The sequence below is a fragment of the Pempheris klunzingeri genome, chromosome 5 (assembly GCF_042242105.1).
Source record: "Pempheris klunzingeri isolate RE-2024b chromosome 5, fPemKlu1.hap1, whole genome shotgun sequence".
NCBI classification, from domain to species: Eukaryota; Metazoa; Chordata; class Actinopteri; order Acropomatiformes; family Pempheridae; genus Pempheris; species Pempheris klunzingeri.
Genome location: NC_092016.1, coordinates 11,998,027 through 12,025,383, shown reverse-complemented (window position 1 = coordinate 12,025,383; position 27,357 = coordinate 11,998,027). Strand labels below are relative to the sequence as shown.

The window sequence follows — 27,357 nt, the reverse complement described above, 5'->3', positions numbered from 1 at the left end:
GGTACATTAATAAAAACTGAGTCAAGAATGGTAACATGAAATTTAGCTGAAAAAATTATATGATTAACAGAGAATGAATCAACAGCAACCATGATAATACATTAACTGTTTATGTCATTATCAAGCAAAAATCTCAAGCTCTCTCAAATGTGAAGATTTTTTTAATTAATGTTAGCTGTTTTATATATATCATAAATTGAATTTTTTGGGGCTTTACAGTGTTGGTCAGACAAAACAAACTATTTCGTCTGAAAAAAAGCCGCAGTCCAAAACTGTGATAGGCTTTTTTCACTGTTTTTGTACAAATTAAATGTTTAAATGGGAAATAATAAATATCCATTTTTGGATATAATGTGCAAGCTGATATTCTCATTTAGTGCTTCAAAAATATCAAACTTCTACAAAATCTGCATATTTTGAAAGGGAAGTTCTTCGGATGAACAGTAATAAAGTAACTGTGAGCATGAAACACGCTTGCATGAAAAGGTTTATGCAAGTATAGTGGTTATTTCATTTTAGAGTTAAATCTCTCAGCTACTACTGTGATATAGTAAAAATCTGATAGTGTTTTTATATTTCATAATTTAGATAATGAAATTTTAATTTGAAAATGTTTTCATAAATTCAAGCGTGACATAGCCAAATTTAAACGAGTACGTAGCCCTAACATTAGCCCCCTGCTGTCAGCAATAAGTATTTCAGTATCTTCGCAGGGGATGAACAAGACTTGTCATCAACCCCAGAAATTAGAATTACTGAGGATTTCTTTCCACATGAAGCACTGATGTAGATCAGAAAATGGATTTTTTTCTCCACTTAAATATACTGACTTAACTATACAATCCTGGTGGAGTATCAATCTCAAGAGTCTAACAAAGCTATTACAAATAGCTCAATTACATTATAAAATGGGCGAGTTATGTTTCATGTTTAAATTACCCAAGCTTTAGTTTTATCAAGGGACAATGGTATTATTATACCAGACAGCAGAGGGTGGGGGCTAACACAATCTCAGATTATTCCTGGCAGGTTAATTCACCTGCCACTGACAAAATGAATGAGGGCAATTTTGCAAAATAATAAAGTAAGGGAAAGGTCTTGTCTAGGAAGTGTTTCCATCCAAGAGACAATTGCTTTAGCTGAACTAATAAACCCAGGCTGCTCTGGGCTGCTCTGGCAGGCATGAGGAACTAAAAAGATCTGTGGATTTCAATGAGACCTTAATATGAGCCCATTACTTATAATTAATGAGCAGGATCCAAACAGCATGTTGCCCATGGTGAGATCAATGGACAGGCTGAGAGTGAAGGAGGATGAAGGCTGAAGACATGAAACCTTGCTGGCCAGCATGAAGTATGAGATTAATTAAACATAAACACCCCTATTAAAAGCTTCCAATCCACCTTCAAATGGACTAATGGACATTTATAAATGCTTATGTCTCTTGCGCCGGAGATTATTCTAACATTTCCTTTCTCTTTTACAAAAACAGCCAGGTTTGTGCCTCATTTGGACATCAACAAAGAGAATATGCCAATGAGTGCCTTTTTAATGTGTAACTATCTGCCATCCCTTCGCATTAAATACTAATATCAATAAATCACACCTTTGTCTGACCTATTTTCAAAGTAGAAGTAGAAAAGTTTGCACAGAGTATGCTACAAAAAGCATTGTGCATAATAATTTGAGCAGTCTGTCTGGCGGTGTGTGTGTGTGTGAGGGTTGGGGGGGGGGGGCGTCTGCTGCGTACCTGCGTCCACTGAAGCCAGCTGCGCACTGGCACTGCCCCGTGATGTGGTCGCACAGCCCGCCATTGCGACAGGAACAGTCCTTGCTGCAGTTGATGCCGTACTTGCCAAGAGGGCATGGCTGGGCACAAACTGAACCCTTTGAAGAACAGCCGACAAAGAACCATATGAGATCCATCAATCATGACTAGAACTTGCCAGGACTTAAAAACCCATCACTAATCTCTTTGGTTTTATTGATGCTTGGGCAGTTTGGGCCAGTTGTTTCCTTTCCGTTACTGTCATGTGCCTAACTTTGTCCTATTTAGATTTACAAAAAAGAAACTATTACATTCAAGACATAACCTAAACTGGCAGCATTATGCAAAACAACACAGTTCCTCAGAAAGCACAAATGAATTCAAAGTTTATGTTCCCATGGAAAGTCCGAAGTGGTCATAACTGACCTCTATGTCATGGCAGAACGAACACAGACACCTACACTTGAATTTGATAGTAGAGCTAGGCAATATGTCATCCCTCAGAGATTCTATCATATTGGTTTTATTTAGGTATCTGGCCCTTTAAAATCTCTGGCTGGTTTAGGTTATTGTGGGCAGTGTTGCACATCAATCACTAGAAAGGTTTAATTTTTTAGATTTTTATAATATTTTGAATAAATGTGATGAAGTACCTCAACTTCTCATGTATTTAATTCACTAGATTAGCCGAAAACAGATATTCATCTGGTTACTTCATATGCAATCAGTTTCTCAACTGAAGTTCCAAAAAATATAAAAATACATTATCCCATGATTTATGAAAACGGCAATAGAAAATGATTTATACCATAAGTTAATATTTTATCCATATCTTCCACTCCTGATTTAAAAGGAATGCCAAGAATCAAAGTGGGAAGCACTTTTGAAAGCATAAAATCCTTCTTTAAAGATTTTGTGTTTGCTTTATTGCCTTTATTCAATAGTTTAACAGCAGAGACAGACATGTGGGGAGAGTGCAGGTAAGATGACATGCAACAAAGGCCCCCAGCTGGATTCAAACTGGGAACACTGACTTAAAACATCACACCATGGGGATGTCCCTACAATAACACTGTGTATATGTGACTGTGGGTAGCCACCCTCACTTGACATTACCTTGTCAACTGATGTTTAAGAAAGCATGCAACAACCTCTTCACTAGGAACTCTTTTTTTTCTTGTAGGGAGAAGAGAATCCCACGTTCTCATTTATAATTGAACATAGGATATTGAGCATATTGATCAAGATCCATGTTCTCAATATGTCTGTCTCTGCTGTATAGACTACATTAGAGATTTTTTTTCCAGAACACCAATGATATTCAACCCTTTTCTTCTCTCAGGCCTTTCTTCCTTATTGCCGCCCCACCTTTACTTGCGTGACCTACCGTCCACCCGGAAGGGCAGGAACAATCTCCAGTGATGTGGTGGCACGTTCCTCCATTCTGACAGGGGCAGCGCTGCTCACACTGAGGTCCGTGACTCCCAGAGGGGCAACGCTCTCCACAGCTGTCACCACACAAGTGAAGAGTCAAATGTCTCAGACACATACCTTATGTTTGCCTGCAGGTCTTTGCGTCAACAAAGAACGCTCACACAAACAACAAAGCACACATCGGCATTTTTTCATAGACACCAAACAGATAGCTGCAAAGGAAGAAATATGTTGCTGGTACTCACAAAGCCCCGCTGTACCCTGGTGCACAGATGCACTCTCCCGTCTCATGGTTGCAGGTGGCACCATTGAGACACTGGCAGGGTAGCTGGCATGCCTTGCCATAGTAACCATGCTCACAGAGCTCCTCACAACGCCATCCCTGGTACCCATCAGTGCAGACACAGGCACCTGTGATGGGGTTACACTTAGCCCCATTTTGGCACTGGCACCGGTTACTGCAGTGAGGTCCCCAGTAGTCACTCTCACAGCCTGCAGGCACAGAGAGAACAAAGGAAGAATATGCACCAAGATTGAAATGAAAACATGAAAGCATATGCCAAATAAATGCAAGCAAGTAATTAAATAACTTATAAATGGATTGCTGTAATATATGTAATGTTCATCATAAATAGTGAAAGTTTGTGGAAATTACTCCTCACAACTAATGACTTGACACTGTGAAAACTTTCTGACTGCGCTCCATAAACTTGATATTCCTGTCACTAATCTCCAGTCTTTATTCATTGTCTATCAATCCAATAAAATACCACAGTTTGTTTTGTAAATGTGTTTTTTAACTTAAAAGTATGTGTCTTGTGGTATTCTTATTCTTTTTACAGTCAACAAATCCCACAAAAAGATGAAAAACAACAATGAGCTGATAGTATAAATATTGTCTGTGCAGCCAAAGCCTGATATATCTTACTCCTCTATGCCACAGAGCTCCATTGTCATCCAAACATGAGCCACACTATTGAATTTGGTAACATGGGCACTATTTTGAGTCAATTCTACATATGCCACCGTGCTGCTGTAAAAATTAAAGCATATATTCATGACTGATTTTAATCTTCAGTAACAATAAATGAACTTGGTGCTGACAGCCACGGAAAAGGTGCAGAAATCAAAAAGTATTGTCACATTGTTAGTTTTGGTCTTTTCATGGGATTTTTTCACAAGTCTAGCCTAATCTTTTAAATTCATCTACTGACTTCACTCCTGCACTGGGTCACAAGTTGCAGGAGTGTATCCAAGCATGCCCTGAGCAAAGAGCAGAACACCCTCCACAGGTTGCTATCCATCACAGAGCTAACATTGTCAGACTCGCACACATTCAGTGAAATGGACACACAGAGACAGGAAGAACATGCAAACTCGACACAGAAAGGACCTGAATCAGAAATCAAAATGAGACTGCATGTGTGACCACTGAGCCTCTCTCTGTTTCACACCTTAAAAACACTCGTCTGGTATCTGCAACGCCTCTGTAAGACAAATATAAAGCCAGCAACACGGCAGAACAAAATTCATATCTCCTGTCAATATGAGCTTTCTAAAACATTAATCAAATTGCAACCAAGAGAGTAAAGAAAGCTTCTGGCTGAAAAATACACAGAGGAGCTGATAAACATTTCAGCTGCTTCACAGGCAGGTTGCTTGATCAAATGAACTCTTGGAAAAAACATTTGTCTTTCTTTAAGTAAATATATATATGGGATAGGTCTATACAAAGAATATTAAATAATATTAAATAAAAAAGGATTATCTCATACCATATGATTTTACTTCTTGTTTTACTTATTTGAACTACACATTGGTGTACTTTATAGGGGCTGTATATTCACTCATTAATATCTACAACAACATCACAGAGTTATTTAATTGTGAAACATGCAGCACCTTTGATTGGTATTTCTCAAAAACAGGATGAAAGGTAAGCTTTCAATTTCCCCGTTGTCTAATGGGAAAGTGCTTCCCGACAGATCAATAGATGGCACTTTAAGAAGATGTTAATTGTCTTTGAACATTAACCCATTAATCCTCATTTTCCCAGTAGACTGCTAATGTTAAGTTAGCCGAGCTCTAGTGTTTGCAGCAGTGATGTTTTTATTTCCATTAAAGCTGGCTTTATTGGTATATTTAACAACTTATATGTCTAACTTAGATGATTCTCTATATTCACCAGTCATTTGGGCCTTGATAATTATCATACACTGGGTTTGTATGGGTGATGTCCTTACCAACAGGCCAAAAATCTTAAGATACTGTGAAGGCTAAGAAATGCAGCAAATGTTCATGTTTGAAAGGTTGGAGGCAGTGAATTTTAGGCATTTTGCTTAAAAATGTACTTTAACAGTGAATTGATTATAAAAATAGTTGCTGAGGCATTTTCTTTAGATTGATCAATCAGTCAATGTATTAGTCATTTGCACTTAGATTCAACCAGACTGTAAAAAAGCTCAAAAAGCTATCTAGAGTTGGGTGATCTCTTGATTTCAGTGATTTTAGCAGCCCTATTCTCATTACACAATTAGTAATTAGATTCAGTGTTAGTATCAAGTATACATATACATATGCAGACTTAATATGCTTTCCTGGTACTTCCCTTGTAGTAGCATCACTTAAACTGCATAAACAAGTGAAATGCAATGATCAAATAGGTGCAAAATATAGTTCTGTCACTAAAAAACTGGTTAAGATGTACACACCAGACTGACTATATGTGATGTTGACATACCACAACTATCATAGACAAAGGCCTTAATAACACCCTGAAATTAATCTGCGAAAAGGGATGCGACTGTGCAAGCTGTTCACACCTCACAGTGACTACAGGACGAGCACAAGATGATGCAAGGATGAAGAGCGCAAGGAAGAAGTGATTTTTCATATATAACAACTTGTTACTTGTATGTCTTTTAACACCTTTTACAGGTGCAACTTCAGCAGTCAGCTGTCAAAATGGCCATAAAAATCTTGAGGTACTGGAGGCAGTGAAACTATCAAACTGCTGTAACTGTTGGCAAATGCTCACTTTTCAAACTTTGCTCTATGTACTTTTAACTGACTAATTGTATTGAATTTTGAGTAACAGAGCAGAAAGGTTTAATTTGATGCAATAACACCTGGATGAGACAATGTTCACCCTCTGTGACGACTCTGCAAATGCAGAGACCCCTAAGGTGTCATCCTTCACCGACAAACAGCAAGATTAGCCTTCCCAACCTTATTGTAATATTGGCTCTCAAGAAAATTGGTTAGGTTATACAACGTAGCTGCTTTACATGGGTTAATGTAAATAGCTGACTGACATTACTAAGTGGTACATAAGGAAATGATGTATAACAAGCAATTCCCACATTCCTCAAGGGATGGGTCTGTTTAGAAAAACTCAATACTTCCCATAAACCGCAAGCACATAGCTAATCTTCAAGGTTAAATGAACAACCACCTTTTATGTGAAGAACAATCGGCACACAGCCGAGGTAGTAGGCAGTCTTCACTCTCACCAGGGTAATTGTTCTTTTGAGGATCTAGTGGTGATTTAAGTGATTGGTATGGCCTTCTGTCTCTCCAGCTGCAGCAGCTGCTGTACTGCCTCACATAAAAGCCCAGCTTGAGATCCAGGCCAGCACAGCAGCCAGGGCGGTGAATATTCCACTATTGATTCTCACATCATCGCAGACTCAGTTGTAAGTGTAAAGACACTACACCCCCTCCCTGTATGCTTGCTTTGCCAGAGCTGTGATCAGCCAGAGCGGGAGTCTAATGAACCCCGTTTTATGGTCGGCACTGAGGCCTGTTTTTCCAGGTACACAGCAGGAAGATGATCAACCCTTCCCTGATACAGACAGGTCTGCCCTGAAGGGGGTCCTGAAGCACTGGGCTAGTGCAGTATTACTTTTGCGGCCAGAAAGACTAGAGGCCACATTACAAGGCTCACATTGATTTGATCTAATCTGCTCTTGGCCTCCAGTCTGGCATGAATGAGTTCCCTGAAGGTTGAGCTGCTGCCACGCAAACGACCCTGGCACATTAAATCTGAGGTGTGTGAGGGCGGCCGGGGTAATGGATGAGCAGTTTAGCTGCAACTTGGTTTAGCACTCTATAAGCACTCATCAGATCTCCCTCAGCTCAAGAGTGCTCCTTCAGCACAGTACAAAAACAGGTACTGCCCATATAACTGGAAGCATCATCACCTCTGCTTTCAGATTCAGACCTTGACCATATTCATGCAGAGTGCATTTGGTATTCCTATATATGTAACTCAAAATATGATGTCAGTAAAAAAATACCCAGAGCGTCAGAGAAAAACAGAAATAAACCAAAATCTATCCAGCGCTTAATTTGCAGACTTTTCTGGTGCTTAGGAGCTCAACAAATGTTACCATTTGAAGTTTTAAACCTTCTTTAGCTGGCAGTTAGAGGCCTCAGCACATTGAGAGCAAAGCCCATTATCTCGCTGTCTCTCTCCTACACAGAGGTTCTCAAACTTTACCCAGTAGTCTCTCACTTCCCAGCTCTGACAGCATTTAACTGTGATTAAGGAGTCAGAGTTCATGATGAGCTGCAGGCAAAAACAGAGAGAAACAGCAGAAAAAAGTAGTATGTAGCATGAAGGCCTCAGCTTCTACAGAGTACAGCTAAATTGTGTGAGGTGATGAGGACCCCCTGTGGGTTGTGGTGTGTAGGCAGAGAATCCCACACAAGTCTGAAACTAGAGAAACTGCAATCCAGCCCATTAACTGGTCTGGTCTGGGTCAGTGAACCTAACCAGAGGACACATACACTAGCCAGCCCGGACTCTCAGAGCTCATAATGCATAACAGTTGGAATGTGGCTAACCTCACACACAGAGAGAGGTCCAATCCCAAGGTGCTGGGTATAATCCCCTTGGCTGGAACAAAACAGATCACGTTGAGGGGTACAGGCAGATGGTAAAAACTTCTGAAGGTGATGTCCAAAAGAATGGGCTGAGAGAGCCATCATGGTGGTGCTGAGCTTTGAAGTATGCTCAAGAGTCTGCATGATCATGAGCTGGCTGCAACTGGATTAAAACCAAACAGCTTTCAGCAGTTGCCTTCATTCAGAAGTTCTCCTGAACTTGGCCTCTTCAGCAAAATGTTTGTCACTGTTCTCTATAAAGGGGAGTCTGTGCCATAGAAAGCTTCTCAAAGCTAAATTTAAAATGAAGGCTGGAGTCAAGCTCTTTAAAAACAGAATATCTCTCTCCATTCAAATGGCATCAGTTTTATACTTTATTTATTCAGCTGGACGCAGGGCAAAAGCAAACTTTAATTTGAATCACAGCTGGGATGGTATAAACACTAGCCACTCAAGGTGGTTGGTGCAAACAGTCACTTGTGTCTTTGCCAACTCCAACTGGGAAAAACCACATTATTGCTATTGGAATATTTGGCATGAAGCCTGACTTCACTCCCCACTGCTTGAGTCAATCACTGTCACATAACTACTATTAACTGCTGACACTTGAGGAATAACTTAACTCATGTAAGACATTAGAAGGCAAAATGCTGTGGCTCCTGAGAGCTGTTTACTCCTGACTTACTCTTTGGCAGAGCTTGTGGCAATACAAAGCAGCGTGACTCATTGTCTTGACGAGTCTCTTGCATTGCCTCATGAGAAGAGCGCATCTCTGAGTTTCATATTGTCTGATTCACGCTTTGTACCACTAGCTTTGTTCTTTTTCCTTTTTTTTCCTTGACAGATCTGGATTTTCAAATTGCACTCCATGACCAGAATTAATAGTGGCGAGTCAGTGTTTCAAAATGGCTTGAAGAGACAAGAGCTTTCTTCTGAGATTTTAATGTTAAAATGACCATTTTTAAAAGGACAATGAAACAATTCTCCTTCAATTTAGCTGACACAAGAATGTGCTACATTCTGCTCTTCAGTCAATATGAGCTATTTGTAATAGGAGTTATTCAATAAAAGCCAGACTCAACATTCAGCTATTCATCACAGTTCCCTGACTCAATGACGCAGACTAATAGACTGAAAAGCAGACAAGACCGGTACCAGGGTCTAGAGGGAATGTGATGATTGTTGTGTAAAGTGGTAAATTTGCATTGAGTGATAAATGTCTCTCAGCTTTGTTAAACTTGCAGCTGTAAAAGCTGCCGATACGGTATAAGACAGGCCCCACTGTCCCCTCCATGTTGTGCTGACACCTCTTACACTGTTATTTATTAGTCCTCAGAAAACCCAGACATGTCAAATAAACAGTTTAGATTCATCCCTGCGAGCTTGACAAATGAATTCCTAAAAATACAGAAGAAACTGCCAATAGTCATGGGGGCAGTTCTGCTGAATTGGAATAACAACACGCTGCAGCTTCTGCTGTTGGGTGTGTCGTTTGTCCTGCCCTAATTCATCTTAGCCGAGCCCTTGTGCATTCACAGTCCCGTGGGGGAAAGAGCAGCACAGGACCAAGCCCACAACACAGAGGCTCTCTGAACAGAGTTTGCTGCTCAGAGACTTCACTATAATGCACCATATGTTCCCTCCTGATACCACCATGGAGTTGGATAAGAAGTAACAAGATTTGACTGTTGCCTATTTGGAACCGCAAAACTAATGAATGAATAACTTAATTCTTTTAGGACTATGCATCACTGATTAAAAAGACCAGGGTGGTTGTTTATCCCACTAAGGATCTGATCATTTGTCCACGTTCTATTCAGGATGTGAACCTGGATCAATACGAGCCCTGCAGGAGCCCCTCGGCTCCTCTGCACCGCAACTCTAACAGGGTCAACAGGGCCGGCGGTTGACCAAGACAGACAAGGCCAGGTCATCTCACGCTATATTCTAAACGAGCACTTAAGTGTGATTTGGTTTAACCGAGCAGGCCTCTCCTTGTAATAAAGCCAGCTGTGTTGAGCAGTAACGCAGCTGTGAGCGATGCTTTTGCCTCAGTGCAGTAAACCAGTCACTTGTTCAACAGAACCTGACACAGCTCATGAAAGCTTCTGGATCAGCAAATTGTTACACAGCCCACTGCTCCTACCAATTAATAATTTACCCTTCACCCTGTCCTGCAGAAAACAAACCCTTTGCTCTCTTGCCACAGGACAACAACAAAAAAGCAATCAGAGTAGAAGAGGACGTTTATCTATAGTACACACCGATACACAGTGACTGGAGTATAAATAAAGCTGCGACTGTACTCTATCACAGACATAACACACAAAAGTAGACCAGTCACGGGCAACGACGTAGCCTCTCAAAAAACAGTGTCAACCCGATAAAAAAACAACTGTTACCACACTTAATTTGCACACATTGATTACCTATTTTCAATTATTAATTCTAATTAGGATGAGGTAAAATGTGCCATGGGGCAACAGCAGTCAATGTGAAGGGGAGAGGTCACAGAGTGGAGACTGATGGACATTCATATAATGTCAATAGGGGCACACCCGTCAGCATCATGAGAAAATCACAGAATCCACAGGGCAATATTTCATGAAAGTTTGCCGTGACACTGATACAGCTTGTGTGAGTAAAAATTTCAGATTGCACAGACATTTTGTACAGATGAACAACAGAGAGTTCTTTGAAATGTGACAAGATGGAATAAATGAAATTATAAATTCCCACAATTGCTTGATGTAATTGAAAATTAACTAAAACATCCAATCAAGATCAGATGAACAAAACTTGGCGACATGGCAATCTTTCATCTCATTGACTCCAGAGTCCTGTGTATAGATTCGGTGGTACAGTGTGCTCTTTCACCTGCACTATTCAATTTTGTGCCTCAGGTATCCTAATTAGAGAATTGTGACTCACTTCATTTGTGGTCTTAATAAATGAGGCGCTAAACAAGAGAAAGCTGCGCCTGTTAAATCTGTGCACATGGACCTAATTAGTGCTACTCTATGTACATAGTATGATGTCTGTGGTTAACCAATAGCAGAGACACGGAAAATATAATCCAGCCCAAGATTTATTGTAAATATTACTGTGCAAGGAGCACTTCATGTGACACTAGACATGCAAGTTTGCTTCACTCCAGAAGCAGGAGGCAGAGGCAGTCATAGGTGAATCTAGGACTTGCTATCAGTTAGTGCGAGCTTGAAAGAGATTTTTTAAACCAATTTGTTTTAATATCAACATAACATCAATTATCTATGTATGTGTCAGGCTGCCGTACTGAAAATAGCAGGTTATAAAAGGAGGTTTTGTGTGGTGATTCACAAAAATTTGCACCGGTGCAGCATATCACACTATATAGACAACATAAACATACTGCAACCTGGAGCTGTCAAACAAAGGCTCTCAGAGTAGCACATTGCACGGCTCATTCAATACCACACAACAGAAAAATGTTCATCTCTGGATGTGTCTGACATGAGTCACTATTATGTACAACACTAACAGCCATGCAGTTGAATATATTTCATGTTTTTATTATTGATAATGCTATATTGTTCAAAATAGAGCTTGATTATTTCTTAGAATTCAGTGATTCCTCCTGGTCAGTGGGTCACAACCCCTATAACATTACTGCAACCTGGATAAAATCACCAGCAACTCGAATATTATGTTTTGTGAAGATTAGACTTAGACTAGACAGTCACAGAAAAAAATTACCAATAAAGCTATGTTAAACAAAAAATATAGAGATGAAAGATTGTGTTCTTGTCCTCCGAATATAAATAGGGCTACAACTAATAGTTGTAACTATAATCTGCCTATTATCTAAATATCCATCATAATTTCCTGAAAGATCATCTTGACATCTACAAATTACTTCTTTTGATCAACTGTCCAAAATGAATTTATAAAATGGTCTATTATCAAAGAAAATGATATGAATAAAGACACTGTAAGTGGAGAATGTTTGATATTCTAGCTTGAAAAAATATTCAAACAATCATCTGATTGTTTCTGATCAAAATACTGATCAAAACAGCGGCATGATTCATTTTTGGTCAATGAGCCCCTTTACAACATTAATCCTATAGCAACAAAAACTTGTACATGTGTCTCAGATAAAGGCTCTGATGTCAAACAGTCCAAAGTTGATGACTGCTGTTACCTGAAAATCTACCTCAGTGTTAATTACCCACTTTAGACTTGAAATGTGGCTGTTAAAAATGGTAACTTCATAGAAAACAGCGGTCAGCTCAAATTTATGCCAGTTACAATTTACCATAATAGTGACAAGTTTCCACTGTAGAAAACTTTTCAAAACGTCCACAGAAATTTCTTAAATGACTCCCGCAGCATAATTCAGTTCATTGCTGACAACCAGTCTTCACAGTATGCTGCAAACACACATTTTTTAAGCACTGAGATGCTTGCATTGATTGCTTGTGTGTTTGATCTCATAACTACAAATGCAACTACAAATAGAACCAGAGGATTTAGTCATATGTTTTCACTGAAACATACTTAAAATATAGTCAGTAGAAGCTGGTCGTGCTGCACGAGACGAATGAGATGTTTTTCTCCCCAAAGTGAAAACTTGGAATCCATTGTAACTTGCATGAAGTTAATCAGCACAGCCGCTGTTCTCTGTGAAGGAGCAAACTATAAACTTTGTACTGCTTCCTCTCTAACTTAAAGAGGTTAGGATAGAGCAAAGACACAGAAGGAAAGAAGCATAGAAACTTTTTTTTGCTTTTAAGGTTATTAGATTATTTTAAACTTTAATGGAAGTGCCTGAAAACTTTGTTTCATTTTTCCAAAGGGTATCTGCCTCAACACTCATGACTAAATGTGCAAAAATTACAGTTAAAGTTTGGGAAAGAGTTGAAATTTCACATCGTTTCTTTAAACTTTAAAATATGAAACAAGTTATCCTGGAGTTTAATGGAAGTGTTTATATTATTGTTGGGGTCTTTGCTGTTAATGCTCAGCAATTTGATCTAGGACTTGAAGTGCATCAAGTACAGCAACAGTCTGTGTGAGAAAAAAACACCTGAACTTCCTTTTAGTCAAATCATAACTTAAATCTAACAGCAACAATAAATGAAAATTTAATTATTAAACACTACTTTTAGCATTGCTAGGTTTTAATGCCTCCATGTAATATCTTTTGCAGTGGATTTATACAAGTAGAATAGTCATTAAAAAACACAATTTGAAGCATAAGGTTGTAAATTGGATTATCTGAATCACCTGAAACTGTACCTATACAGTGAGCAATAAAGTAATGAAATTGGAGTCACAGAGCACTAGCATCCACTAACCAACACAGAGCTGTCTATGAATGCAAATGCAGTGGAAGCTATTATTTTTTTCCTATTTGTTTGCCTTTGACTGTTTTTCTCTGTGGAGTATTTTGTAAGCAAACAGCACTTGTCAGTTGTTTACTCAAGCCAATGATTTTATGTGTCTAACATGTCACAACGTATGGATCTGTCCCTCACTGTCAACAAAAACATAATTTAGTTTAAAGACGGACAATCAGTGCGCCTATCCACCTACCAAATTAATCCCAACAATACAGAAACACAAACGCTCACACATACTCAAGGATAATTGCTTTTTAATGATCTCACATTATGCAAATGCTCATCATGAAGCCATAAATCTTTGGAGGAGTTTCTACCTGCCCGACCACCAGTACTGCCAACACACAGACATGTTATATTGTATGAGGAAAGTTAAAAGGCTTCTACTGGCTTCGATCTACTTGCCTCTGCAATCATATCCTTAAATACTGTGTATTTAAATGATCTAATCTGCCAAAAAAGAAGCCAAAAAATACCAGAAAATGTAACTTGCACAGAAATCCTGCTGAATCAATGATATTTATGTCAAAAGCGGCAAAATGTGGTAAAGCAGTATGTTTCATAACCTACTAAATTAGCACCGGATCCTGTGAAATATTCAAATATCTGAAAAACAGAAGTTTGAGAACCACAGCAGTGCATGATGCTCAATTAGGTATGAAGAGCAGCGGCACTGGATGGATAGATAGTTGGTGAAATATGAAAAGGACAGAAACAGGAAAACATCTCAAGCCTTTGATTAACACAGAAAAACTGTAGATTAAGGGTTTTTCCTTTATACCATCGTCTCTCCTGGATAATGCAGACCCTTTGGAGACTTCTCCAAAAAAGAAAAAAAAGGAAATCCTGGAGTTCATCTCAAATGAACTGCTGGCTCTGAAAGCAGTGATGTTCTTTCAGTCTCTGAAACTCGCTGGGCCCATGAATTATTCTCCCCGATTCTCAAAGTCAAAGTGAAGTGAAAAGTATACAACAGCAACTTAGGGAGTATTGTGTGTGCATGTGTGTCTGTGTGTGTGTGTGTGTGTGTGTATGTGTGTGTATGTGTGTGTGTGTGAGAGAGAGAGAGAGAGAGAGAGAGAGAGAGTGACAGTGACAGTGACAAGACAGAGAGGGAGGGAAGGAGAGAGACAAACTGTAGTTACATTAAATGATGTAATGAATCAAGCCATCTGGGACAAGCAGGAGGTTCCAGCACCTGTCAGCATGAGGCATAAATCCTGAATCTCAGTCCACATGACATTTACCATGAATGACAGAACAGCTTTAAAATAAGCACAACAGTAGATTTAATTGGTGGTCACTTTTGATTAAACTGAAGTTGTCTAGTTTAAGGACAAGAACAAGATACAAAAGAAAAGAAAATTCTATCCAAAACCCTATTTCAGAGTCAAGGCAAGGACTAGTGATATTGATCCATGGACCATAACCCTCTTTTTTGTTCTGTGGTGGAGGGCGATTTTGTCATTCATACTACAGTATGCCTACGCGTGGAATTCAAGTCCCAGGAACATGTCCCAGAATCATAATACAAGCTAATGTTTAAAGTGCAAGGCTGAGAGAATCACATGGTGTCAAGTTTCTTTGCAAATCTAATTTCTCTGGGGGGGATTCATCACTTTGAGGATGCTGGTGCTTGAATCAGAAAGTCAGCATTTTCTGTCTTTTATCCATCTAAACTCAATTGAAAGGTCTTAATGAAGTGCACACTACAGGACATGATGAACTCCTATAGGTATGCTCTTCTGCTCAGACTTAAAATTGTATTGGCCGACGACACGTGCTCGGCTGCTCCGTGCAAAAAGACAATTTCAGTGGCATTGACCTTGTTTTTTGTTGTGTTTTTAAAGCTTTACAACTAATTTTGCATCGGTTTGCGCACAACACAGATTGGATCCTCATGACTGCATCCTTGTGTCTGGTAATGATTACGTTTCCTCTAAAATTTCCTTTGATCCTTATCATCCAGATGCCCTTTTGTCGAGGTTTAGATCCCAAGCTACATCTCTTTGTTCCACTTACTATGCCGCAGCAATGCGATAGCGTCTCTTTGCATTTTGTCCTTTTCCTTTTTCCTCTGTGGCAAAAGCCACCAATTTAATTGAATTTCTGGGCTTTTAATGTCTGCATTACTCTAATCAGAGAAGAGGAGAGTAGAGTTGTTTATCTCGACCTTGGTAGAATTAGCAGAGGGTATTTGTGGAGATGTTAATGCTTTGAAAAAAAAAAAACACACACACACACACACAAACTATTCTGCAAGATCGTAACCTGAGCATATATTGATCAGCTAGTCAAAGGTGCTTATAGATATTCTAGACACTGACGTGCACTCCAGCATCAGAGCGAAAGCATCTTCACAAAATGCTGTAAACTAAGACAAAAGATATACAACACTCTGCTGTGGTTGTATTCCACAGACCAAACAATGCCAGTGTGTGCAAATAAATTTTACATGAGTTGACCCGAGTTCCCCGTCTTTTTCTGCATTGTGACGGTGTAATATTGGGAACCTAGCACTGGATGATTCATCAGTCACAGACAGTGCGAAGATAGGGCTGCCATTGAAGTCAGATGCAGACATTATACTCTACTACTATCTCACACAAACAACATGCAATATAACCTTCTGAGAGGGTGGCACGGCTGCAGATGAGGCAGAACACAGTAGAATGCAAAATACAACCCCAAATACCCTAGGGCCCAGAGGCAAATTTGATTAAAAGTTTGTTTTTCTTCACTCTCAACAAACGGAGGAGCTCGTCGATGCGGCACTGACAGTTAATTGGACTTGGCAGGGCCACAAGTTCATTCGTCAGCATTGTGTGGGGCTTGCCTAGGAGGAGCAGGACAATCGATGTCCCTCAGGACGGCCTGTAATCACTGCAACACTCCAATGAAGTCCAGGGTTAAACATCAGGAGATTGCAGGTGCACCAGAGGATCTGAGAAAGACTGCTAATATGCTCCCACTCCCAAAGCAAGCCAAGGACACTGCAACACAGCGCCCAAAGGACTGTGATGATCCCTAAGAACAGAGTTACACCTCAAGCTATTATCATGATCCAGGGTCCTGAGCAGTGCTACATCTGTAACAAATATTTTGCAAAGAAAATACTGTATGAGATTTTGTATGTGTGTAGTTTAGATAAGTGGTTCGCAGCCTAGGGTCAGGACGCCCACAAGGAATTACAAGTTAAACCTGAGGGGTCATGAAATGGTTAACAGGATATTAATGATTAATAGGCTATTAATGCAGAGATCTACTACATAATATTCTGCTCATTTTTCAGGCTTTTCTCTAATCTTTGCTTTTTTTCTTGTGAATAAGTGGGTAATTTTGGGCATTTCTAGACTTTTAAGAATTATAAATTATAAATAAAAAACAAGAGGGGAAAAAAAAATCACACAGAACTCATCACAACGGGTAGACGTGCAACCAATTATAGTGGATAAAAGTAGACAGTGGGCTGTTTCAAGGGATCAAAAGCCAAAATGTTAAGGACCCCTGGCCTAGATCAACCTGGGGGTTCAGACTAAAACCAAGGGGTCACAAGAGAAATCTGTGGGGCTGTTAATAAAGTAGGACAGGAAAAAAACACAATTTTCCTGTACATATTAAGACTTCTCTCCAATCTGTCTCTTTTTATTGTACAATAATGAGTAGTTTTACCTCTTCAGGCCTCAAAAGACTATTCACAAGAAGGCCCTGCTTAGCTTTAAAGGGTCGTGAGCTAAAAAGGATGTGCCACTGGTCAAAACAGAAAAAAAAATGACATGAAATGAAAGGAGAAGCTTTAGCACTGGTGGAGAGACTCCACAAGACAAAACCAACCAGCATTTTAACACCGTGGCAGTCTAAATCAGGTGTGTGGAATTACCACACACTGAACTGGAAAAAGGTCATCAAAAGCAATCATCAATAAAAATCAATTAAATCTTTGGAAACAAACTTCATAAACACGGCAATGGACCACAAAATCAAGTGTGACTTATAGACTGTGAAATGAGCCTAAAACAGCTTTGTTCTACATTAGTATTCAGGAGATATCTTATCTCTCTAAACTGTTATCATAGCATTTCAGCTATTTTAGACACGCTGACCTTCTCCTAAGGACAGGAGATAAGGCTTTTTAATGTCCTTATTAAATCAAGCCATCTATGCAGGCTCTCATAGCTGGCTAGTGTATTCCAGGAGCTCTTAACTCTCTCTCTCACTGACAAATAAGTATCACGGTGATAATGACCAGTGGGACTGGATGCTGTATATGTGCTGTTCAAAATTATTCTATCATCTCAACTATCACCACGATTTGCCGTGATATCCACCTGCTATTTGAGCTCAAGTAATATACATGGACAGAAAGCACACTCAAATTCACGCACGCACACGCACGCACACACGCACGCACACACGCACGCACGCACACACATTTTAGGCAAAGGTAATGGAGCAGTGAGCTCTTGGGGGACAATAAATCCTGCTTAATGGGATGGTTCAAAAATCTAGAGAGTCGGGAAAAGTCAATCTACATATTGGGCCAATGAGGCTTATATGTACATGTATGTTTGTATGTATGTGTGTGTGTGTATGTGTCAGAGAAAGTAGTTGGTGCATCATACTAATGAAAAACCTCTTCAAAAGACTGTGGTAGTTGCTTTCAGTAAGAATATTTTAATAATTAATTCATGATCAACATTCGTGTGTGTGTGTGTGTCGTCAGCAGTAAAGAAGGCTACCGTCAGCTACAGTGCGTGTGCCACAATTCATTCGATGGACTCACCATAAGTCAGATGATGTCTTGGCACTGTGATTTACACCAGCCATAAGTCAAATGAGTCACTAAAGCCTCTTTCGCACATAGTTCCCTGTAAATTACTGGAATCAACATTTTAGGCTCCGCTAGTGATTTTAACTCTTTACACATTCATGCCATGGCGATGCCGAAATGGATGGGGTAAAGGACAATCCAGCAGATGGCGGTAATGCAACACTTATGGACGCCAACCTCCAAAGAACACAACAGAAGAAGAAGATGGAGCAAGGCAGGATGAATCTGAATCTCTTATTATTTTCAGCAACACGGCAAGTGAGGAGCTATTTTGTTTGGTGTCAAAGTATGCAACAACATAGTGATATTCAACAAGTCATGCTTTTTACACCGGAAAGCATTGGCAAAGCAACCATAAACAAGTCGCAGAGTATTGTGATTAGTTTGCCTGCTCTGCGTGAAAGAGTCTCTCTTCATGTGTGCGTAACACTTTAAGTGTCTGCCCCTGCAATGCTACTGCTTTCATTTCCAACACAGCCATGCCAGCATTTTCCCTGAAATGTTGTTAGGTCTTGAGATGGGAAATTGGCGGCACAGATGTCCCTGAACATTGATCCACACATGACCCCATGAAGGAAATGTTCCTGAATATTTCAGCTATAGACTGCATGAGTAAACGGGGCTTAAGGAAAGGAAAGATCTTAGCCACATCTTAGAATCATCGCTGTCAGTCTCAGCACGGACATCCACATAGTTCAATCTGTTTTGTTTAACAACAGCATCACGGCTCAACTCAAGCCAAGAGCTCAGTTTATACTAACTGCATGTGGTCTTTTAGTCAAAGTGATTTACTAAATTGGCCTGCACCATTAAGACTCAAGAAACATCGTAGCTAGTAAAGAATTTTGTTATTGGTAAATCGCTTGCTAGACAATATCTGTAGCGCCACCCAATCAAAGGCAATCAAGTTTAAACAGGAAGTCACTGTAGCATCATGAACTGTAACATAACAGTTTTTAGGGGATCAAACAATATATGACACTTAAAGGCAGGGTCTGTAATATTGGAGAAACCAGCAAGTTTGCTTTGAAAGTATCCACCTGAAAATATCTCATTATCCCTTTAGGCCTCCAAACCCACTCACCCACAACACATGAACACGCGCTACTGCGAGCTAGTCACACGCTCTCATGTAACAAGTCTGTCTAGCCTCGTGCAAGACTCCACTCACGTGCAATGAGCTCACAGGGAGGTCTGGTTATGAGAACAAATATGACCAAAACTGTTTCTAAAATAAGTTGGATACCCGGGCTGTTTCTTGTTTACAGTCAGTGTTACTCAGACATTTTGTGTATCCTTGAGCTCTAACATACATAATGAATGTTCTAACATACATAATGAAAACATGTATTGTTTGCATCTACATTTACAAGTTTTGCCGTGTTCTTCACTCCCTTGGTTGGCACTTTGCTACATTTACATACATACACTGTCAAGCAGGTGTATTGTGTTTTTTGAGAGATACAATTTGAAATCTTCCCAGTTAACATTACTATTAATAAGTCAGATCACAGTCAGTCATATTTCACTGCCTATTTTCAGGAACTATTAAATCTAGATCATACTATATTAGCAAGCTCATGTTAGCTTTGTCAGTTGGTTCAGTCAGATCTGGTATTTTGCGGTCTTGTCCATTCATTGTTTCCAGTTTTATTTTGAAGTAATCTCCTCGTTTGGTACTTCCTGTCTTTCAAATTCATGTCGCATTCAAAAAAACGCAGCCTCTCTATTAAGTTCAAGGAGGCCAATCCAGAAATACAGCACGGGGGCAAACACGAAACAATTCAGGAATGTCTGGCAAAAATGTGGAGTTTGACTGGATTTTTGTCAGACAGCTACACGTTGCCAGATGAAGTCATACTGCTGTCTGGCAAACATTCAGCCAGGCTCAGCTTCAAATAAAACTATCCAATACATGCAAGTGCATGTTCCTGTTAACATTTTTAAAAGTGAATACCATATTCCTACTGTATGACTCACCATTGTTGCACCAAAACATAACTGTGATAACTGTGCAGAGTTCTAGCACCTGATAAGCCTTTTTGTTCCTCAATTACTCAAACATTCTTTCCTGATTGTATTTGATTGCCTCACTGATGCCTTAAACAACACACTCCACCATTGGAGACCTTTACACTGTTTTAACGCAGGCCTGTGTTTGATCTGAACACCCATGCCATCTATACTAATAAACATGTGATAACTACATTAAGGTTGAACTCAAGAAAAATTTGTGCAACTGGCTCCAGTTCAGCACTACGACATGAAGTCAGAAAACGTGAACTCTGTTAGGTAGAGAAATAAATAACACTGTCACATACTTGGCAGTATATAAACTGGCTGCAACGCTCCCCGGGAGCCCAGTGTACTACACAAAAACAAAGCTCTGTCAACGCAGGAGGGCTTCGTGGATACACTCACACTCACGCACAGAATCACACACATACAGAGTAGTAGCAGGGTATAGATCGGTCCATCTTCCATCCCCTAGAGAAATACCATTGCCTGGGCTCTTTGATCTCCCAAAATGAATGAGGCAGTTGGCATTGACTGCTACAAGCAGCAAGGAACCCTTTTCAAAATGACACAGTTAGAATATTTATAGCTCTCCCAAAACGTCTCTCTTTACATCGTTGTATAATGAGGAATTCAATCGATCATGACTTTTTTTTAAAAGGTGTTGTGGAGATCAAATCTCACTTTTCCATTTTTTTGGTTGATACGGACCCATCATCTCAAAGAAACTTGACTTGTTGCTTTTATGCTGATGTAGACATTCAAAGGCACACACACAAATGTTGAAGTCTCTAAGAGTAATGAGAGAAGTTTTGAGAGAAAAGTATAGAGACATTTAGAGTGATGTGCAGAGCTACAGTAAATCTGTGTGTGCATCTCTGTCCCATTCAGTGTAATTCACAGTCTCTTGGTCTTTGACAGCAATGCATGTCAATGTCCTGCTGCTGTGGGATTGGAGAGGAACCATCTGGCACAGACGCACTTCTGCGAATAATGTGTAAATACTGTCGACGGGTGCCAGAGGGAGTCCTCACAAGGGTGTTTTTTTCAACCAAAATGAAGTTCAACTGCACAGCTTTGGTCTAGTTATTCTTTCATATTGTGTCAGCTGGTTGGGGCAGTGTCATCTGAAGTGTAATAAGCTAATGAAGGTAAAGGAAATATCTGTGATCTCTGCTTGACCCAGACCAAATTCCTATTTCACCACAATTATTTCAAGTTCAAATAAAACCTAATAATCTAATAAAACCAATCACTGATTTAAAACATTAATAATGAATAATCTTACTGTTTTAGTTGACAATTAACCTAAAACAAGTAGCATGTATGCCCCCCTGTCTGGTGCAATATCCCATAAACAAGTGTTCATAGACCACATTCATCAATTAGCCATGTGTATAGCACCCGCAGCAGTGGCTCTTTTCCCATTTGAATACATTAGGGAGGAATATGTTACCTCATGGACCACGGCTGACCAACCACATTAGATTTGGCTGTTAAGTGTGATAGATTTCTTCTTACAACGCAAAAGATGCTTTGTGGTTAACAAAGCTAAACTACTCCTTGGACTTTACAGATACTTATCTTGGTAGCATTGATTTTTCGAATCTCTGCACAAGTGGGTGAACATTTCCACCACAATAAGTAAAGCCAAAAGGAGGCAGAGAGAAGAAACACCAAAATTTATGCACATTTCTTCTCCCTGAGCTTTGGGAACATATCATTATCCGATTGAAGCACATGAAATCAATGATAGTGCTTCACTGCACCTAATAGTTTACAAGTGATTGCAGCCATAGCTAAATATACCTCATGCATACAGCATCTATCTTTATCGTTCTCTTTATTCGAAAGCTGTTATTACTGTAGCAAATAGTGACCCTGTGTGACAGCATCATCGAGAGGGATTAAATCACAAGTGCTGAAAACTACACAGCGATGGGGGCCAAGACACCGGGTCATTTCTCTGCAACTTTACAAAAAGAAATTCTACTTTAAAACCCAAGAAACTCATAAGGTTCTGAAAAGCATTATATAGTTTTCATTCAATAAGCTTATAATATTCTACAAAGATTTGATTTCCCATTTCACACTGCACAATTGTTTTTACAGCAAAATATACTATATTTGTTGCAAACTACAACCAATAATATCACTACCTTGGCAAAACCTAGTACAAGCCTTCAGTAGACTAAATAACTAAAGACATACTGTTCAGTCCCATAAACAGAGTTCCATCTATCTGAACTGCCTTTGCAAAATTTGCTGCTGTCCCTGTTTTGAGTTTAATACTTTTTCATCATTTCTTTTATTTACATTGTGGAAATCATATTGAGAACAATGTTGTTTTAAAAGACAAACCCTACTGACAAAACAGAGTATGCACAGTGGCACAGAGAATATGAACACAGTACGTTTCAATATAGAATGCAAAGCAACAGAAAACACTAGAGAAAAACAGACATTAACAAGTGCATGTCACCACACTGTTCTAATGCCCTGAGCTGGTAAGGGGAAAAGTAAAAGATCATTTCATGACATGTGATCAGAGAAACATGTTCAAGACCACGTTCCACAAACACAACATAAAGCCATTAGAGCAATCACACCAACCAACAACAACGATTAATCATTCATCACTCTTTTGGGAAAACATAACCTCAACTCAGAGTGCTCCAAATCCACATGTGAAAGATGTAGAACGAGACAAACAAAAGTTAAAATCCTGTTTTGCTGTTTTATCTGTGGTCCACATCATCTACCAGTGTGTCCTTGAGATGAGTCTAAGGCACCGCAAGACTCCAGGCAGGTCACAGAGCAGGTCTGGTCTCAGTGGGACTGTTGCCTCGGGTCGGAGAAAAGGATGAAATGTATTCTGGCTACAGCAGGTGCACACCAGCGGGTGAAAAACAGGCAGTTTCTTTCTTCAGCCCTCACCACTGTTCCCAACACAACTTACTGAATCTCTCCCACCTTATCGCCTTCTCTTTTCTGGCCGCAAACAGTCCGACTCTTTATTTTCACCACCTGACCCATATACAAAACTGCTTCCTGGTGGGTGCTGCTCCAGAAACGAGGTCCAAGCCTTTGATCCAGCTCCAGATCACTGGCTGAAAGGCTGTCACTTCAGCTTTAGGCCGCTCAGCATCCCACGGCAGTGCTTCATCTCCATGCCTGGGCGACACACTTTTTATCACATTCACACATCCTTCATCATGTGACCAGCTCATTCTGCCCTCTCACCAGCTATCGTATCGGGGAATTGTCTTTTATGTGAGCACAAATACCTCAACTCCAACATAATAGCGTTAAAATAAACAGCAAATACACTGTGGTATTGATTGTGCTCGGAACTGAATAGATGTTAGTGTGTGCTCTCCAGCCCATGTGAGCCAATATGACAGCTGCATCCACTTACACGAAGACCACTAAAGCTCACATCACCTATCTGAGCTGGGTGAAAGTAAAATTTACAGTGAAAGACAAAAAAAAACATGCTGAACCATTTACACGAAGGAAAAAGAGGGCAGATTTAATTTAAAAATTGGCACGCATTCCTCATTTCTACAGATGAAAGCTCGTAAATGAAAAAGCCTGGAATCATGCCTGGTATGGAAATCTAAAGTTATGAATAATGCCTCTGTCTCAATCATCAAGTCTGTTTTAATAAGGTGGATTAACCCAGCACCTGCAGGCTGGAAGGCATACACGGCTGCACTCCTAACCAACCAAGAGTGGGACAAGAGTCCCCGGGGGAACCTGAACCTCACATCCTCCCTGTTGGACCCTCACCAGTCTGTAGGAGTGAGCAGCAGCAAACAGCTCAGGCTTGTCATTTATGCCCATGAATCCACCTCCAATGGGCCGGCGCTGCAGTGAGAGCAGCTGATTTACACACAGTTGCTAATCAAGGAATGGCTCTCCTGCTAATGAAAACTCATAGATCTATACAATAACACTATGGATATGATTTTAGCTCACATTACTCATTTGGAAATATGCAATATGCACTAACAGTTAAATGCTACAGGGCACAGACAGTTGAAGTTGAGAATTTGGGGTCAGAGATGTTGATGCATTAAATGGTGACTGGGTCGTTGCTATGTGGGAGAAAGTGCATCCTGTATGCAAATTCACTATTTCTCTGCAGACATAAATATCTCAAATGAGTAAATAGATTATTTCCTCCTGTCTGGTCTCAGTGACGCTCCAGCATTTAGCTGATTGCAGGATGCATATGCCTAACTCCACCTTCCCATCCCTCCTGGAGTCCAGCTCTGGGAGCTGTGAGGAAACCCCAGTAAACAGAAAGGCCAGCACAATGGTTTGTTTCAGCTTGGCATTGATTCATCATTCCACTGAACAAGTCATAGGCACCAGTCTAATCATGATTAAGACCATAACAGAGAGCTCGATAGACACAGGGGGATGCAACCATCCATCCATCCGCTATATTCATCAAGCAAATCACTTCCACTTCCAGCAAATGAAAATGAATTCATTGTGACTTACCTGTTCCATTATCTGTGTTTGCTAAGAAGAGAGGATACAAAGCTGAGCAGCTTTGAGATAGATGCACATTGAGGCAAAAACAGTTGTAGGATTCACAGTAAATTCTAATGGACTAACTAGCTATGAAAGCCATTTAGCAATAAATTAGTCTAAGTGACTAATTGTAGGTTTAGGAGTAAAGTGCACTCACCACTGGAACAGTCCAGTCCGCCCCATCCAGGCTCACACTGGCATGTATCAGGAGACACACAGCGCCCATGGACACATTCCTCTGTACACAGAGCTGAGACACACAGAGACGTCCCTCATCAGTGTAGTTTATAATTGAGTTAACACACACACAAACACACGAGCAGAGTGTAAAACATCATTAAACCACCAATAAACAGCATAATGAAAATGACCAAGATAACAGCTGAAAGAAAATGGCCCATAAAATTGAACAGTCAATATCTCCTTAATACCATCAAGGGACTAAATCTTAGCCATGGCACTCATATTCAACATATATCTCCACTACTTGACACTCGGCTAAATGATTTCTTAGGAGATTGAGTCCTTGGTCAACATCTCTGTTTATCGCATAGCTTTACTATCCACAATGAGCCGTTATCAGCGGGCTGAGCCATGAAGGAACAAGCTGTAAATCCCTTCTAATTTGATCAGCCAGTGCTTTGTCATATAGCGATGCTTTAATGTAGCTGGTCCAGGCGCCACACTGTTTACTAAGTGTGCAGTTTTCTTGATCATTCATATTGAGCAACACGGCACCCGATTGATTGGGTCGACATCAGTATGCCTGGGAGCGTGTTCACAAGAGTTGGGGGTTTGCTTCAGCTGGATAATAAAGTGACCTACATGGGGTTTTTTTTTTGCCACAGTGCCAGTTTTTTTCTGTGTGAAGCCAAGAAAGAAAAGGATCGCAAAAATAGGCACTTAGCATGAAAATAAATCTGTGGCAGCGAAGGTCATCTGGCCAACAGGGTTAAGACGGACAGGCTCTTATCTGAGGAATGAGACAGTCAGGGCAATACGAAGAGAGAGAAACCCCGCCTGACGGGAACCAGCAGTCCACTAACAACGCCTGTGGAGGGATGATACACAACCCAAGGACAGAGGAACAGACAGCCCATCGCCTTAACTGATCAGATGTTCATCCAAGTTCTCCTTTTGTTCTTCATTGTCTCCTGTTTTATGATCAAAGGTGAAAAAAAGGCCGTAGAACTACATCTGTGAGGTCTTTATAAACAACATAAGCCCTAGGGCGATTTTGCAGCTCTATATGCAACACTATGGCACTCATCCTGCAGGCAGAGAGGTCAGCAGAGAGCTGGATGCAGGCCTGAACAGTGCCATTATAGATTATCACTCAATCAGACTTCGATTAGGATCCACCGCCAGTGGGAGAAGAGAAAGAGGAGTGAATCCCAAACACCTAGGAGCCGGTGCTAATCGCAGAAATGCTCCCAGGGCAAAAAAAGGTAAACCATAGATTGAAAGATAATTTAGGGGAGATTTCTGAACGTCAGTACTCTGGAAGAAACCTGTCTAATTACAATAAGCCGGCAAAAAGAAAAGGGGGACGAGCTTCAACATTTGTGCTGACGAAGGTGTGAGATTGACTACATGTAATCAATGAGTCCACCGTATGCAGAGTATTCAAAGAGAAGAGGAGACGAATTCAATGTCACCATGATGAGTTGATTTCGTTTACTTTCAATCAGCAAATTCTGATCAGCGAGAACAGGGAAAATGCAAATGTGTCACATCCTTTAGAGAAAAAAAAGAAATATGGAAATGAAGTTTTGACTATGGGAGAAAGGATGAAGCACACCCTTCTCCTGAGATCTGAACCGGTGCACTGAAGGGATGGCATAATAAAGTAGGAGGTAGGTCTTTCATTTTAATTGAAATTCATGAATCACTCTTCTTAACTCATGTCTAAGGAATCTGTTGGAAAATTGAGTCTTTCATCTAGATAAAAGGCTAATCTAACTCATTATGCAGAGTTGTTATCAGGACGGGGAACAATGGAGCTAATTGGTGATTGTCACGCAGTGTTAATAAATTGGATATTCTTGCCCAGTCAAACTACACTCTTTTAAAATCTATGATAAAATACGTTTGTATAGTCCCTACACTTTGCTGCAGTTAGCGGGAAAAAAGACTCACCAGTAAAATTCAGTTTGTTTATGATTGCTGTTTTGGAGTGCACTGGTGGTGAAACAGAAGTGGAAAAAATGATTGTGAAGATTGTGATGTAGTAAGAGATATGCATACAGAATATATCAAACAACTCTCTCCAAAGCCTCTACCACACGCCTCTATCTAGCCCAGAGATGATTTATTTTAAAACCATGTATTTGAAGCATTAAAAAATGCAACAAAGCCAAAATGAAAATGAAATCAAAGGCACAGAATCCCTTTCAGGAGGAAAATCTCATCATCTTCCTGATCATCAAAACCCAAATGTGAAATGTGCTAGCGTATTGCTGGACGAAACTTTATCAAAATCCATCTAATTC

At 40.1% G+C, this 27,357-nt stretch overlaps 2 protein-coding genes across 2 annotated transcripts in view; both read right to left on the bottom strand.

Moving 5' to 3' along the window:
* Positions 1–27,357, bottom strand: part of ints14 (integrator complex subunit 14) — a 121,142-nt gene that overhangs the window by 77,407 nt on the left and 16,378 nt on the right. The gene's annotated exons all lie outside the window — the stretch shown is intronic.
* Positions 1–27,357, bottom strand: part of megf11 (multiple EGF-like-domains 11) — a 52,139-nt gene that overhangs the window by 20,124 nt on the left and 4,658 nt on the right. The window contains exons 4-8 of the mRNA XM_070830577.1: positions 25,023–25,115; positions 24,833–24,853; positions 3,448–3,694; positions 3,156–3,276; positions 1,751–1,887 (exon numbers count right to left, since the gene is read on the bottom strand). Coding sequence (XP_070686678.1) covers positions 1,751–1,887; positions 3,156–3,276; positions 3,448–3,694; positions 24,833–24,853; positions 25,023–25,115 — 619 coding nt within the window. The remainder of the gene's footprint in view (positions 1–1,750; positions 1,888–3,155; positions 3,277–3,447; positions 3,695–24,832; positions 24,854–25,022; positions 25,116–27,357) is intronic.